Source organism: Mustela putorius, unplaced genomic scaffold, assembly GCF_011764305.1.
Source record: "Mustela putorius furo isolate JIRA1106 unplaced genomic scaffold, ASM1176430v1.1 tig00003859_pilon_pilon_pilon, whole genome shotgun sequence".
Classification (NCBI taxonomy): Eukaryota; Metazoa; Chordata; class Mammalia; order Carnivora; family Mustelidae; genus Mustela; species Mustela putorius.
In genome coordinates this window covers 322,626-338,811 of record NW_025422011.1, presented here as the reverse complement: position 1 = coordinate 338,811, position 16,186 = coordinate 322,626, and the positions used below count along the sequence as shown (strand labels likewise).

At 55.4% G+C, this 16,186-nt stretch overlaps 1 protein-coding gene across 2 annotated transcripts; it reads right to left on the bottom strand.

The window, feature by feature from the left end:
- Window positions 1-247: 247 nt before the first annotated feature.
- SPI1 (Spi-1 proto-oncogene) lies at window positions 248-15,485 on the bottom strand. Of its 2 annotated transcripts, none has more exons than XM_004763063.3 (5): window positions 15,228-15,485; window positions 12,602-12,701; window positions 2,434-2,621; window positions 1,418-1,580; window positions 248-974 (listed from the first exon to the last, which is right to left on the bottom strand). In XM_004763063.3, exons 1-5 carry the CDS (start codon window positions 15,270-15,272, stop codon window positions 655-657), a joined length of 816 nt encoding a protein of 271 aa, XP_004763120.1. In that variant the 5' UTR covers window positions 15,273-15,485; the 3' UTR covers window positions 248-654. The 2 variants fall into 2 exon arrangements, with proteins under 2 accessions (XP_004763120.1, XP_004763121.1); XM_004763064.3 differs by having other exon boundaries at window positions 12,602-12,698.
- Window positions 15,486-16,186: the final 701 nt, after the last annotated feature.

Below are 16,186 nucleotides of genomic sequence, written 5' to 3'. Positions count from 1 at the left end.
CCCATTTATCAGATACAGAGGGCTTCTTACTGATTTATTCCCCTAAGAACAACCAAGGACTTCTTCCACCAGCTCTAACTCTGGGCTTGGCACCGTGTGTCATTTGTTCTGATGTCCCCAGCGCCCAGCCCCAGGTGAGGTCCTTGGCAACACCCGGAAGGACAAGCGAGAAAAAGAGAGATCAGATAGGGGCACCCAGACAAGATGCACAAAAAATCGTAAAAGAGACTCTGCGCTACAGGAGAACTCACGGAGAATAACTTTAATAACTTTGCTCCTTGAGGAAGCTAACGGGGAAGAAAGAGGTCGGGGAAAGGAGAGACACTTAAGAAGAAAGGTTCCATGTACACAAATATGATGACTTCCAACTTCCAAGGTAGCACCCTGGGTCACACTAAGCAAGGCCGACCCCTCCCTGGGGTCAGACGCCCAGGGAGCCCCCTGGAGCCGGGGCTGGAGTCCTGGCGGGAGGGGAGGAGAGGTGTGGGTAGCGGGCTTGGAGGAGGGAGTGGACGGGTGAGGCGAGGCCCGGCCCGCCGCAGTCCTGCCCCCGGCCCCTGGGAGCTTGCCTCCCTGTGTCCGGGCCAGGCGAGGGGTTAATGCTATGGCCAGCGGGGAGGCCTGGCGGGCCCAGTGGGGTCGGCGGGCCTGGGCTCAGTGGGGCGGGTGGCGCCGCTCGGCCAGGCCCCCGCGGCCCAGCACCTCCCCGCTGAACTGGTAGGTGAGCTTCTTCTTGACCTTCTTGACCTCGCCTGTCTTGCCATAGTTGCGCAGGGCGCGGGCCATCTTCTGGTAGGTCATTTTCTTGCGGTTTCCCTTCTGGATGCCCCAGCGGTGTGCCAGCGCCTCCTTGTGCTTGGACGAGAACTGGAAGGTGCCCTTGTCCTTGTCCACCCACCAGATGCTGTCCTTCATGTCTCCGCTGCGGAGCAGGTCCAGCAGGAACTGGTACAGGCGGATCTTCTTTTTGCTGCCTGCAGGCGGGAGGCGGTCAGCCACCCCCACACAGGCACCCACCCTCCCCTCCCCAGGATGTAGCCCCCCCCCCCCCGCCCCGGCGTGGGGAGGGAGTGCTCCCTGGAGAAGGACTGGAAGGAGGGGGTGGTGTACAGGGCCCTGGCACTCACACCTGCTCACACCCACTCACACGCAACCCAGAGAGGTATAGACGCACATGCACGGTCCCAGGCTCGGTCGCAGAGATGCCTGTGCGTGTCTGTACCGCACTCATGCTCTGGTGCTCATCGACACACGGACAGCACAGATGGTCACAGACACAGCGCACACGTGGGCAAACGTTCACACGCTCACAGATACGGACACACACTCAGCTCTGTGCCAGGACCGCTGTGGCCTTGGCTGGGGTGCCGGGGGCACATAATGGCCGGGGCCGGGGCGCACGGCTGAGCCACCCTACCTGTTTCCCCATGCAGGAGGCCAGGCCCTGGCTCCAGGCCATCAGCTTCCCCGTCAGACACCTCCAGCGGTGGGCTCTGCCTCTCGCCTTCCTCCTCGTCCGAGCTAGGCTGGGCCGGGGACAGGGAAGGGTATGGGAGGCACATCCGGGGTAGGTAGGAGACCTAGAAAGACAGGGAAAGAGGGTCAAGTTCAGCGAGGCCCAGTTCCCAGCTCAGGACTTCTGGAAAGAGAAGTAGAGAGGGTGGCGAGGCCAGCAAGGGTCAGAAAGATTTGGGAGAGGGCTGGGGAAGTTGGAGGTCAGTCAGGTTACAGGGGTCCGGCAGGGTGAACTCCCACATGGCGTGGGTTGTGGGGGGCCAGGGGCTGCTGAAATCCAGCCCGCTGTGGGCCTCCTAGTTGGTGGCGGCATGGCCCAGGGAAAGGGCGCCCTCTCCCTATATGCACAGAGGTACTATATGGCCTGGCATTCCTGGGGTCAGAGGGGGCAGAGCAGAGGGGCCGAGGGGTCGGGTAAGGGAGGGAATGCGGTTTCTAATAAGTTGGTGAGACATGAGGGAAGGGTCCGTGGAGGTCCGCGCGGGGTGGTAGATGTTAACGGAGGTCACTGACTGGGATTAAGGTGCGTGGGGCTGAGCAGGATCAATAAAGGGGGTCAGTGGAGATGGGGAGGCCGGGGGAGGCCAGCGGAGATCAGTGTCCAGTGAGATGGGGCCCGGGTCGGTGAGGGGCCCGTGGATGGGGTGGGAGGCATGGTTGGGGTCGGGAGGGCCACCGTGGTCAGGCGGATCAGAGGAGGGTGGGAATTATCGGGGCTCTGTCTGGTGTGGGGCCAGAGCCGATAAGGGGTGCAGGGTCACGAGGTCAGTCGGAGGGTCAGGAGGCAGCCGTTAGGGCTCCGGCCGCCGTTGGCGCTGTGGGGCAGGAAGCCAAGTTGAGTAAGAGCCTGTGTCAGCTTCCTGTGGAGCGCCAGCCTCACCACAGGCCGGGTCCCGCGGGACTGGCGGCCGCACGCACCTGGTGGCCAATGCCCGCGTGGGTCGGCGCCATGGGGGTGTCGAGCACGTGCATCTGCTCCAGCTCCATGTGCCGGTAGAGCTGCTGCAGCTGCGGGGGCTGCACGCTCTGCAGCTCCGTGAAGTGGTTCTCCGCGAAGCTCTCGAACTCGCTGTGCACGTGGTGCGGGTGGAAGTCCCAGTAATGGTCTGCAGGGGCGGGGGGTGGCGTGCGGTGAGCCCGGGGTACGCGGGCAGGGAGAGCTCATGGTGACGCAGAGCACAGTCATCCGGGCCGTGGAGGGGCGGTGACCGCCCACCCGGCTGGGCTCCCCACGATCTCCCCACCTGCCTCGTTAGGTACCACCCCATTTTACAGATGAGGTCACTGAGGCTTGGCCAGGCAGTTGGAGGCCCTGGCCTGAGCTAAGACCCGGGTCCGAGGCAAAGCCTGCACTCCCAGCAACCATTCTAGCCTGCCTTCCCCGCAGGCACAAGGACATGGGCATAATCTGAATCCTGGCTCAGCCAGAGTCTGAATCCTGGCTCAGCCGTTTGCTGTCCATGCGACCTCAGGCATGGGCACCGACCTCTTCATTCTCAGCTGTTGGCTCACTAATAAAATGGGGATCATAGTTATTGGGAGCATGCAAATAAGTTCACATTTGTAAAAACTCCCAGCCCTGGAGGAGGCCCTCGGGGAATGCTGATTCCCCCTCTGCTTCTCTGGAAACCAGAGTGGTTCCTGAGGCCACAGTCACACACACATGGTCCTGTCCCACCGTCAAGGTGTGATCGTGAAGTCACACGGCTGACGTTCCTCACCCACCAGAACCTGTCCCGGCCCATGGCACTGCCCCTCCGAAGCCATGCCTCTGGGCGGCTCTGTCTGTCTCCGAGCCAGGATGCCAAGACACAGGGCTACACTGGAAACTCCCCATAGGTGCTTTCAGAGTCTGCGGTGGGGGGGATTCGAGTTTGGGGAACAGCCACGTGCCATCGGGAGCTCTGTCTTGGGACTAGGACATGATTTCGCTGAACATCTTTTCCAGGAAGAAAACAAAACAAAACAAAAACCTGCCACACGTCTGTGGAGTTCCTGGGGACAATCTGGGGTCCAAAAGAAGATGTGGTGATAAAGGGACAAGAGGGATTTTCTCATGTGACCCAAGAGGGAGTGTCCAAGATTCTAGGCCAAGGCAGCCTCTCTGGGATGCTACATGGAAACAAATACCAACCCCGTGTGTGTGTGTGTGTGTGTGTGTGTGTGTGTGTCTGTCTGTCTGTCTTTTTTGCTTTCACAAAAGCACATAGTCATTCATTCACACACCCCCAAAAAATGACATGCGCTTTTTTGGCTTTGGACGGGTTCTCAGAAGACTTGCTTCCTAATACCGCTCTGCGATGGCTTTGCTCTGTGACCCTAGACAAGACATTGTATTTCCCCGAGCCTCCAATTCCCTAATCTAAAAGTCAAAGACCCGACTGGGTAGTTAACAGAGGTCGTGTCCACACATGAAATCACCCAAATCCACAATCCAGGCAGCCCACACTCCCACCTCTGCAAAGCGATATGGCACAGAAGAGAGAAAGTACATGATCTGGGAGTCAGGCAGAGCTGGGTTCAAATCCCGCCTCTGCCATTGGGCAGGTTACTGCACATCTATAAGCCTCAGTTTTCTCATCTGTAACATGGGGCTAATAATGACAGATATCCCATAGTCTTGTGCAGGTTGAATGAGCTAATGTCTGCAAGGTGCCTAGAGGAGAACCGGGCACAAAATTCCATTCAATAAACATTACTACTACTAGGACCGCTGTGTTATTCTAAAGAACCTAGATTAGCACTTCAGCAAATGACAGATATTTTCATTCATGTTTATCTCCTCTTCTTCCTCCCACTCCCTGCCAATCAGTCAGTGGACCACTCAAATCAGGGGTTTTTTTTCGGGGGGGGGGTAGTAGGTGTCTCTTTCTCCCAAAGGCTAGATCTGGGGCCTCAGCATTGCACCATGAGGACAGTGACTGGTGTTGGTCTCCCTTCACCCCCAAGGCTAAACACAGTAGTCACTCAACAAACATTTCCCGAAGGAGTGAACAAAGGAATGAATGAATAAACCCTAGCCTCCTGAAAACTCTCTCTGACTCTCCTCCACAAAATTATCCAAATCTGACAGGAAAACAAAACAATGTTTCATTGGTACTTTCATCTTGCAGCAGATTAACAGGACCCAGAAGCTCTCCACTGGCCTGGGAGAGTTGGCTCTGTGCTTTAGAGATGGGGCCCTTTGGGGGGCTCTGGGATTTGGTGAGCCAATCCCGGGTCCTCTTTAGGGGTAGATCCGCCCCCTGGCCCCACTCCTGACCCCTCCCATGTTTGCCTTCCACACTCAGTTTGAACCGTCCAGATCTTGCCAGAATGCCTTATCTTGCCTACCAACCCCCACCTGCACACCCACTTCGGGTCCAGGGTTTGGAGGAGCCTGCCTGTGTGCAGTGCTGCAGGCGTAGGGTGAGGTCCTCCGATGGCTCTCTTTCCCTCCTGCTCACCCTTTCTGTTCTAGCTCTGCAGAAGACCCCTAGGCCAGCATTTCCCATGGGATTCTCAGGACACCTTCATCAGAGTCACTCTGGGGGGCTTGGGGCTCCACTTGGAGACCCAGGGAATCAGAAGCACCGAGAGAGGAGCTGGGAATTGGAATTTAACCAGGTCCTAAAGAGGTTCCTTTGCTCACTGAAACCCTGGAACCCTGCTCCAGGATCCCCTGAAAGCTGCAAAGGGGACTCGAGCTACCATTAAGGTTTCAAAAGGCCCAACGGAAACCTCGCCTTTACCCTTGATTTGGGAGCTCAGGCAATTATGTAATAAACGCTGCCTGGTAGGCAGAGACGTTCTAAGCATGGGGCCCTCTGAAGGAGCACAATGCAAAGAATCCTTCCTAGTGCAAAGGTCGGCAGTCCTGGGCTCTTTGGACCTCACTTCTAGACGACTGTTCACGAACACAGTGCTTTACCCCTTCACTGGGTTACCGGGATCATCCTGCACAATGTCTCCTTAGCATGACTCTGCTCCTCAAAGGAATATGATGCCATTGGCATATCTGAAGTTCGACCCCTCCTTTTCATAGCCTGGCAGGCCACCCAACACATAGTGGGCCTTAACCAATATTCAAATGATTGGTAAAAGTTAGCTTTTAATATGCATTTTTATGTACTGCGCGATGCTGAGTCCTCATACCACATTTCTCATTGAATCTCACCTTAGCTCTGACCAGGTGGCCATAGTAGTGTGACACTTCTTCTTCTTTTTTTTTTTTTAGTATAATCTTTCTTTTTTTAAAAAAAAAAAAAGATTTTATTTATTTACTTATTTGACAGAGAGAGATCATAAGCAGGCAGAGAGGCAGACGGTGGGGGGGCGGGGGTAAGCAGTCTCCCTGCTGAGCAGAGAGCCCAGTGTGGAGCTTGATCCCAGGACCCTGAGATCATGACCTGGGCCAAAGGCAGAGGCTTAACCCATTGAGCCATCCAGACGCCCCTAGTATAATCTTTCTTTTGCACATGAGGAAACTATGACACAAAGAGATTAAGTCCCTTGTTCTCAGGCAGGCATTGGTAAAGTCACCTGTGTCTTCCTTCAGGGACTGAACTCCTATCATTACATCATACAACTTCTGAGAAGCAAGGCTGTTAATGAGAGCTGTAATTAAGACCCATGCTGCCACCAGCTTTCCTGCCTGCTTTTATCTCTCTGTCTGTCTGCCATCGGCCACTCTCACCCATGGTTCATCATCTGTCCTCCCTCCATCCAGTCTTCATTCATCCATCCATCACTGGTCCCTCTTCCACTCATCCATCACAATCCATCTATCCATCCATCCCTCATCTAGCCACCCGTTCATCACCCGTCATTCCTTCCATCTGTTCCAGACAGCCAGCAAGAACTCATTCATCTTGATCTTTCATTACCTCCCTCTAAGCCAGCTCCCAATCTGGGACCAAAGTCCTACCCACCCAATCACTATTCTGACTTAGTATTTTTGGTGTCTCTAATACCTGTAAGTCACCAGGACAAAAACAAAATGATATTCCAAGCAACTCCACACATACACAAAACTTAAGCCCTAAGTGTCATTCAGTTGACCTTATCTCCTCGGAACAGAAATCCCAGTCTTAAACTCAGGGTTCCCCCCCCCAGGAGAGCAGAAGTAGGATCAAGACAGAGAAGGATCATGAGGAATTAAGAAGACAAAGGCTGAGAAAAAAAAAAACTTTAGGAAATCACAGACCACTGGACAGGGGCTCCTGCAGCCCAGCCCTCCTGCCCATTGCTCCTGTAAGGGAACCAGAGGTCAGAGAGTGGAGCTCTAGGCTTCATATACTTGTTACTCTCCACCTTGTATCCTAATTATTGAAGTTTTAGTTATTTCTCCTCTTAAAATAATAAATCTGATAGGACTTGTGTTTCGTTGTTTCCTTAGCACCTAGCAATGTGCCTGGAGTACAAGAGATGCTTGGTAGACATTGATTAGATGGATAGGTCCGTAAGAAATTGCTAGAGGGTTTGGCGGGTGAAGGGAAGGACAACTGGAGAGGTCAATGAGTGCATGATTAGATGGGTGTGTGGATGCACGGGGTAGAGGGTCAGCGGGAGGATAAAAGAGTACTTGGAAAGATGGAAAGATGGAGAGGAGTCATGCCTTGGAACTCTAGTTCCTTCACCAGTCCCCTCACAGAGAACAAATCCCATCACATCTGTTGCGATGGCTGCTATCAAAACCCAGAAACTAACCAGTGTTGGTGAGGATGTGGAGAAATTGGAATCCCTCTGCCCTGGGGGTGGGAAGGTAAAATGGTGCAGCCACTGTGGAAAACAATCTGGAGGTCCTCAAAAATTTAAAATAGAACTACCATTTTATATTATGCATATTTGGCCACAATTTAAAATAATATGAACAATCATTAAATTTTATGAGCCCTGCCTTCAAAATCTGTCCCAGATCTGTCCACTCCTTTCTGTCTCTAGGGCCACCACCCTTGGCCAAGCCACTGTCATCTCTCTCCTGGATTATTCCAGGAGTCCCCTCACAGTACTTTCTCCCTGCTTACGGTGGCCCCTACAGCAGCCAGAGTGATTTTTTTAAAAGCTTATTCATTGGAACCCCTGAGTATTGGAAGAAGGTACTAAAAACTTCCAGAGAGACAAAATGAAACTAAACAAGCAGAAAAACCCACAAAAACAAAAAACAAGGTTACATTCCAAAAAGAGGACATAAAAAGAGATCCGACTTCGAAGAAAAAAACTCCAGTAACCAGAAGATAGAGAAATGCTTTCAAATTTCTAAGGGAAAATGTGGGTTTCAACCTAGATTTCTGTACACGGCCGACCTACTGTTAACCATGAAGACATGAGAACAAGTAAACAGCAAAACCCTACCTCCCACACACCCTCTCTTAGGACGCTCTGGCGAGAAGAGTAACAAGTCCTGTCCGCGGTACGTAGCATTCACCGTGTGCCAGGCACCTTTCTAAGGATTGGACATACAGTGACTCACTCAACCCTTGCAGCAATCCTGAAAAGTCGGTAGCATTTTGAAGTTGAGACAGAGAGTTAAAACACCTTGCCCTTGGTCACCCCAGAGAATAGTGGGGAGGGCGATGGGGCATGAGTCTCATCAACCTGGCTCCAGAACGAGGACGCTACCTCCTTGTCACCATGCCCCTTGTCCTCTTTTTCGGGGACGAGCAAGTACAGGTAATCAAAGTGTCCCATGTGGCTCAGCTGAGTAACCTTCACATGGTCCTCATACTGGAAAATGTAGATACTGAGGCCAAAAGTCAGTACACGGAGAAACACAAATATTGTGTTATCTTACTTGTATGTGGAATCTTAAAAAAATATATCCTGAGCTTATAGACAAGGAAATCAGATTTGTGGTTGCCAGAGGCTGGGGTTGGGGTTGGGAAAATTGGAGGAATGTGGTCAAAAAGGAAAATTTAAAAAAAAAAAATGGGACACCCTATGGTTATAAGTACCAGGACACAACGTACAATGTGGTGCTGCAGTTAACAATGTGGTGCGGTATACTGGAAAGTTGCCAAGAGATTGGATCCTCAACGTTCTTTCCACAAGGAGAAAATCTTTTTATGTAATCTCTATGAGGTGAAGGATATTAACCGAATTTACCGTGGTACCCATTTCGCACTGTCTGTGGCCGTCGGGTCATTAGGTCCTGCACCTTAACCCTACACAGTATCCTATGTCGGTTCCATCAGTAAAACTGGGAAAACATTGCTGTAGAAGCATTTGGGAATTTGTGAAGTGTGAGAGTGTGTGTGTGTGTGTGCATTCGGAATGACTCTAATTAGAGTCTTACACAGAACAAGATGGCCCATTCGGTAGTACCTCAAATTGAAGATTCAATCTAGATTCCTTGGCATTGGAATAGGAAGCTTGGGAAAATAGCTTTCCTCTGTCTCTGCTGTGCCATGTATGTCACAAAGACATGTCTATGATAAGCTTGGGAAAAAGGTAGCAACTTGTGGGACAGCGTGATGCTACTGTTCCGTTGTGGCGGGAACAGAATATACACACGTGCGTGCACACATTGACAGACATACAAGAGGATATATACACGGAATAAAACGTCTGCCTGGGTGGATGAAGGTGCTATCAGAGGGGAAGGAGCTCGGGAAGAGGGAACCATCTTACGTGATAAGTATTTTAAAATTTTTGCAATGTTTACCCTAACAATCAAAAATTGACGATTTAAAATGTATTTAGATTTTCAACACACACACACAGAGGATGATTCAGATCATGTCATTTCTCCGCTCAAACCCTGCAATGCCTTCCCATTGTTTGCAGGATAAAACCCAAACTCTGGCCTTCGGGCCCTGTGTACTGTGCCCTTGGCAGGCCCCTCCGGCTTGCTTCAGTCTCCACCCCCAAGACCCCCGCCTTGGGCCGCCCCCGCCACTCTGGCCCTCTGTCGGAAGTCTGCGCTGCTTTGCGCTTGCTGTTCTCTCTGTCTGGTGCGTCTTTCTCCTCTGCATCCACTGGCCTAATCACCTCAACTGCCCCCTCCTCAGAGGCCTGCCCTGACCTCCCAAGGGAAAGTAGTCGTCGGCGCTCTGTGTTACATGACTTTGCCTTTCATAGGACTTAGTATTGTGTGTCTGCTTATGTGACTGTTCATGGCCTCTTCCCTCTCTGGAATGTAAGCTGTCAGGAGAGCTCATCAAACTCGTTTATCATGGAGCCTCTGGTGTCTAGAACAGTGCCTGGCACACAGCATCTTATCAGGAGCTGTTGGGTAGTTGGACAAATGAGGAATGAGTGGACATATGGAAAAATGATTCGTGTTGGAAGGTTGAGTGGGTGGCTACAAGGGCGGGTGGTGATGGGTGGGCGGCTGGCTGGTTGCCTGGCGCCTGGGTTGGCTGAAACTGACGCAGTGGGTCTGTTGCAGACCCCTCCGGCTTCTCCCACTCTCCCAGCCACTTCCTCTCTCCCGCCTGGCTAGGTCATAAAGCTAATATACTACGTCTTGAAAGCTCCCTGGGCCCTTGCTGGATTCAGGAGCTTGAGCATTTCATGCATGACCTCAGTGAATCGCCACAATATGACGAGGTAAGTGTTTCCATGCTCTCACTTCCATATATGAGGGACCGGGGCCTCTGAGAGGCTGTCATTTGCTCTAAGATCACACACTGGTGGGTGATGAAATCAGGAGCAGCCCCAGGTCCAGCCCCAGTGTCTTCTTAGTAAGTTTCAACCACCATCTGAAAACGCAGACACAGAGGACGTCCAGGAACTGATTGGAAAATGTGGGGTGTCTCTACTCTTGAGTCTCCAGATAGTACCTTCCAAGAGGTATTAGGAAAGGACAGAACGGGGTACCCAGGTGGCTCAGTCCATTAAGCATCTGCCTTTGGCTCAGGTCCTGAGGTCCTGGAATCAAGCCCCGCATCAGGCTCCCTGGTCAGTGGGGAGTCTTCCCCCTCTGCCTCTCCCTCTGCTCTCTTGCTCTCTCTCTCAAATAAGTAAATAAAATCTTTAAGAAAGAAAAAAGAGGGACAACTGGGTGGCTCGGTTGGTTAAGCCACTGCCTTTGGCTCAGGTCATGATTCCAGGGTCCTGGGATCAAGTCCTGCATCGGGCTCCTTGATCAGCGGGGAGCCTGCTTCTCTCTCTGCCTCTGCCTGCCACTCTGTCTGCTTGTGTTCTCTCTCTCACACACAGATAAATAAATAAATAAAATCTTTAAAAAATATAAAAAAGAAAGAAAGGAAAAAGGAAGAACCAACAGATGCCCAGATCAGCACAGATGCCCAAATTGGAAATGATAGGAGAAGGGGTGCAGGGAGTAGGGGCCGGGACACTTGGGTATGCCAGAGGAGTCTCTGAAGAAATTGGAGCATGACCAAAACAGGGTACTCAGGCATCTGATCAGGAGTCATTGCTAGAGCCCCAGCCCAGATGTAAGGGACCTGCCTGGGCACTGGGCCAGGAAAGTGCAGGTTTCCCTAAAGCACTCACTCCATCAGTCCCCGGTCTAACTGGTTTCTAGATGTATGAACACACCCTCATATTGCACGAGGGGAAACTGAGGCTGCAACAGGCCCAAAGGAAATGCCCCCAAGCCCCGTGAAAGTGAGAGGAGGTTAGGCCTGAGGGGAAAGCATCCCTAAGCAACCCAAGGCCAAGCTGAGTTTGCGGGGACCTGCCTGTCCTGCTGCCTGGAGCCACGAGGGGGAGCCAGTCCTTACATCCCGAGGGACCTTGCCGGGTCCTGACCGGCTAGGTGCAAGGGTCACCAAGGGCTGGTGTCCAGGTCAGGGAGACCCCATCCCTGATCCTGGCTGGGGGTGCTGAGAAGACAGGTGGATGAGGGAGACTTTCTCTCTAAATTGTCCAGCTTTTTCCACAGAGAGGACACATTGCTTGCCGAATCATGAATAAGCTTTGAAGGATGAAAAAGCAGATGTTTAAAACCTTCCTGCCAAACCTGCCCCCAGACTGGGGGAGACGTCTTTGTGTTCCCACATGCGGACTTGAGGCTCCTCCAGCACCTACACCCTGAACGTGGCTCCCGGGCCTGGCCTTTATAAACGTTGCCAGCCTTGTTAACCCCAGTGCCACCGTTCATAGGATTTGGCATCCAGATGTGGGAGTCCTTCCTAATAAGGAAGGGGCCTGTGCCATCCCCGGGCAGGGCCCTCATGTTGAGACTGGCCTCAGGTGTGCCTGAAGGATGAAGCGACAGGTGCGGCTGGCCCCCAGGTGTGGCCTCACTGTGAGAAACCTTTCTCTGGGGCTGCAGACACCCCGGTATCTGGCCTGCCCAGATTTCGGACTCCTGGAGAATTCCTCAGGGAAGACCTACTACCTAGGCCCTCTCCCTTTGGCTCCGGGGTGCCCCATCAATATACCAAGATCCCCTTTGGGTAGCCTCTCTGACTGCCCTGCCCAGGTCCCAGGCCCCTACTGCCTGTCCCCATCAACCCTGAATGCGCTCCGGGATCGCAGCTGGGCCTTGGGATAGGCAGTGAGCTCGGACTGAAGGCTCACCTGGCTTGTACTCTATCCTCACTCCTATCCCTGCAAGCTAGGGCTCCACTCTGCCTCAGAGCCTTTCCCTCAGTGAGCGGTTCTTAAACAGGGGTGACTCTGTCCCCCAGGGGGTTATTTGGTAACGAATAACGTGTGGGAACATTTTTGGTTGTCGTGACTGGCGGTACTTCTGGCATCTGACAGGTAAAACCAGGGATGCTGCCGGACATCCTGCAGTGTACAGGGCAGGCCCCACGACAAAGAAATTATCCAGCCCCAAACGTTGAGAGAGCTTGAGAACACAGCAGGGAGCGGGGGTGACACCAACGTGGAATTCACGTTGGGTGAAGGGGTGACAACACCAGAGAGGAAGAAGGGGGTGAGGGGAGCAGGGGAGGAAAGCAGGAGAGGTCCCCGGCCTGGAGCAGACAGACCGGGCTCCCCTGACCAGCTGTGTGACCTTGCACAAGTCTCTCCCTGAGCCTCTGCTTCCTCGTTTGTGAAAAGCCACACGGATTGGACCAGAAGATAAACCTGGATGAAGCGGACCTCGGGCCCTGGCGCACACGGGAGATGCTCGGTAAATGCAGGCCGGGGGTGTGGGGCGTGGGGCGTGGGAAGGCCCAGTACTCACCGCTGTGGCTTTCTCCATCGCTGCTGAGATAGGGGTAGTATTCGTGTGTTTGGCGCTGGTACAGGTCCGTGTCATAGGTAACCAGGTCTTCCGATGGCTGCTGAGAGAGGAGGCTGTCAGGGCTCAGGTGGTGGCGGGAAGACTCCAGCCGGCGTGGCAGCCCCCCCCGCATGTTGGGGCCACACCACCCTCCCGCACTGAGGGACTGCGTCAGGCCTACAGCCCTCTCTCTGCCTGAAACTGTGAGAGGCCACAGCAGGGACGGGGGACCCAAGAGAGCAGAGTCTTGGCTCCTGCGGAACGGGGCTCACAGGGACTCCAAAGGTCACAGGTCAAAAGAGGACCCAGGCTGAGCGGAGAGCATGGCTCCCTCCACCCCCTCCCCTCACAGCCGCTCCTGAAGCCACACTCCCACTCACACCTGCACCCCCAGGTCCCCATCTCACGCACGAACTCTCACGTTCACACCAACACACCTACACCTCCCAATGTACAAATATTCCCCGTGACACCCACACTCCCACACATGAACTCACACTCACGTGCCCGCCCACACTCACTCCACAGGTCACCCGCACCCACACACCTGCGGCCACATGTGTACACACGGCTGTACACTCACACCGTAGGCACATATGGCCCCTTGAATGAACACACATCTCTTCACGCTCGCTCTCAGGCACCTTAAACACAGGCTCAGGCCCACACCATCAAGGCCCCTCACACATCGCTTGCATGCCAACCCTCAGCACACACACGTGTCCTCCTGCCAGGGTCTCCACAGCCTGTGCCCGGGGCCCAAGGCACCCTCAGGGCCCATGACGACCGATGGCCACTCACACTCATGGGTTCCACTGTGGTCACCAGGCAGGACTGGGGGCCATGGGCCTGCCAGAGCCTTGGTCCTCTCGCTCTCCAGCCTCCTCCTGACACGCCCCCTGGGATACTCCCTTCTCTTCCTCCCTTTGCTCTGCCCTCACCCCTCGTTCTTCCTCCCCACCCCCACCCCGCCCTCCTCTTCCTCCCTGCTCTCCTCTGCCCTCCTCCTCCTCCTCCTCCTCCTCCTCCTCCTCCTCCGCCCCCTCACCCCTCCCCGTCCTCTCCCCCTCCGCCCCCTCCAGCCCGCACTCCTCCCTGTCCCGGGGCAGAGGGACAGCACACCCAGTCTTCACAGTCATCAGGCCTCTCCCCACCCCCACAGTGTGTGCCCAGGGATTGCACAACAGCTACTGGGCCCTTAAGGGCTTAGGTGGGCGGGGGGGGGGGGCTTGGCGAGGGCCCTTGGGAGCCCACCTTCCCAGGAGTAGTCCCTGAGGGGTTTGGTGCCCCCTGCCTAGCTGTGTCTGGATTTCAGGGATTGAGAGGTCAAGGGTCAGAGACAGGGTGGCCAAGCTTCTGGGCCTGTGGCTTTCTTGAGGCAGACTTGGCTCTTCCTGGGACCACCTCCATCCCCTGCCCCCTCCCCCAGCTTCTTGGTGGTGGACCGAGGCTGGGGCTGGGGCGGCTGGCTGGAGCTGTCTGTGTCTGACCAGTAAGAAGGCCAGGAACCCAGCACCGGGTTTCCAGCAGCGGGATGTCAGGCCTGGGGTGCCTCCTGGGGCTCAGAGGCCTGGCTGGGGTGGGGCGGGGGAAGGGAGCTGCCATTAGGCCAGGAAAGCTGAGTCAGGTGGGCAGGCCCTGTCAAGCCCTGCCCGGCTCCCCCAGCGCTCCCCAGCCCTGCTGAGTGGGGATGGGGCGGGAAAGAGAGAGGGGTCCTCTCTGAGGGGCGCAGGTCTGCAGCTGCCCGAGGCTGCAACTGTCACGGAGCGAGGGGCAGCGGTGATCGCCCGGGCTGCTGCCCTTGCCTCCGGGGCTCCCCTGGGATTCCTGCCGCTTCACGTCCAGCCCTGGTCCTTGTCCCACCCTCAGCCCCCGCCCTTGCTCCTGCCTCTACTCTACTGGCTCCTACCATGCCGCCCTTGAGCTCAGCCCCAGATGGGCCCAGCTCTGGCCCTGACCTCCCCTCCAAGCCCCCTGGCCAGTGCCCCAGCACAACTGCCGTCCTAGTCTCCGCTCCATTTCTTGCTGTCGTCCAGCCCCTGGGGACCTACCGGCCCCAGGCCCAGACCCTTCAGTCAACAACCCTGTCCCCTGTGCCAGGCCCCAGACCAGGCACTGGGGACCCAGACATAAATGAGCCTCTGTTTCCAGGAGCACCCAGGCCATGGGCTGAGACCTCTGGCCTATTGCCTCCTGCCCTCAAGCCTTCACCGTCCGGGGACCAGCTTCCCCCCACACCAGTCACCCCAGCCCCTCCACCGCCACCGTTCCGCCACCGTCCTCACCATTCTCAGCCCAGCACCCTGCCCAGGAGCTCAGCCTGCCACCCAAGCCCCATCTATAAATAACCGTTCAGGCCCCACCGATCACAGCCCCACCGTGGGCCCAGCCCTCAGCCCGCCGGGGCGCGCTCAAAGAAGCTAATGGCCCCCTCGCTGGGTCTCAGGCCAGGAGCTCCAGGGAGGAAACACCAACTTCCCACTGATAGCGAGCCTGGGAGGGCAGCTGGCTGGTCGGTGGCCTGGTGGGCAGCGGGCGGTCGTCTGAGGGCCGCGGGTCCGGCTAGTAGAGGAGTCCCGGTACTCACAGGGGGGACGAGGGGAAACCCTTCCATTTTGCACGCCTGTAACATCCAGCCGAGCTCCGAGCCGGTCAGGTCCCCTGCCTCAGTGGGGGCCAGTGCGGAGCCCCTCAGGATGGGGCGCCCCGTCAGGGGCCGGACGGACTCAGGGCGGGCGCAGGGCTCGGGCCTGCCCCCTGAGCTACAGGAGCCCTGGGTGAGCCCCCTCCCTTGACATTGCAGGGCCAGCGCAAGTTCCTGATTTTATCGAAGGGCCTGCCACTGGGAGATAGTCCCCTTGGGGTGACATCACCGCCCCAGCCCGTTTGCATAAATCTCTTGCGCTACATACAGGAAGTCTCAGGCCGGCTGGGGCAGGTGGTGCTCAGAGGGCTGGCCTGAGAGGCCATGGGGGCCAGGCCCCCTGCCCAGAGGAAGCTGGAACTGTGAGGGGCGGTCTTGGAGGCTGGGGTGGGAGAGAAAGAGGGGGACAGAGGAAGCCTAGCCCTACCACAGGGGGACAATGCTGCCCCCAGGCCCTGCTGAGGCCCCCTAACCCCACAGATGCCCACTGCTCTTGAGATCCCCATGTGGTCAACAGTCAGTTGCTTGGGGTCAGAGCCGGTAGCTTCTTCGAGTCAGAAGCGGGGTGCCTTCTCCAGGACTTCACTTTCTGGGCTCAGCCTGGCTGGCTGAGAGCTCTGATCTAGCAGAGTCCCACGCCTGGCTCTTCTGGGACTTGGATCCTCAACACCTATGTTCTGTGCAGCCTGGGGCTCAGCACAGGCTGCTTTCCCCCTCCCTCAGAGCCTCCCTGCCACCACAGGGCATCCTGGGTTCTTACACCCTCCACTCCCAGTTTCCCAAGGACCGCTGGTTCTTCCATATCCCTAGCAGCTCTATTCCCAACCCAGATTTCCCAGTTTCCCCACCCCTTAACGATACCTGAGAATCAATCTAGTCTTCCTGGTTTACAAACCTTTCTT

Excerpts from the sequence above, each read along its gene's own strand:
- SPI1 (XM_004763063.3), bottom strand. The coding sequence starts at position 15,272 with ATGTTACAGGCGTGCAAAATGGAAGGGTTTCCCCTCGTCCCCCCT. Across the intron at positions 12,702-15,227 it reads GGTTTCCCCTCGTCCCCCCT|CAGCCATCGGAAGACCTGGT; the intron begins GTGAGTACCGGG and ends CTCCTCTCTCAG. Across the intron at positions 2,622-12,601 it reads CGATGGAGAAAGCCACAGCG|ACCATTACTGGGACTTCCAC; the intron begins GTGAGTACTGGG and ends CCGCCCCTGCAG.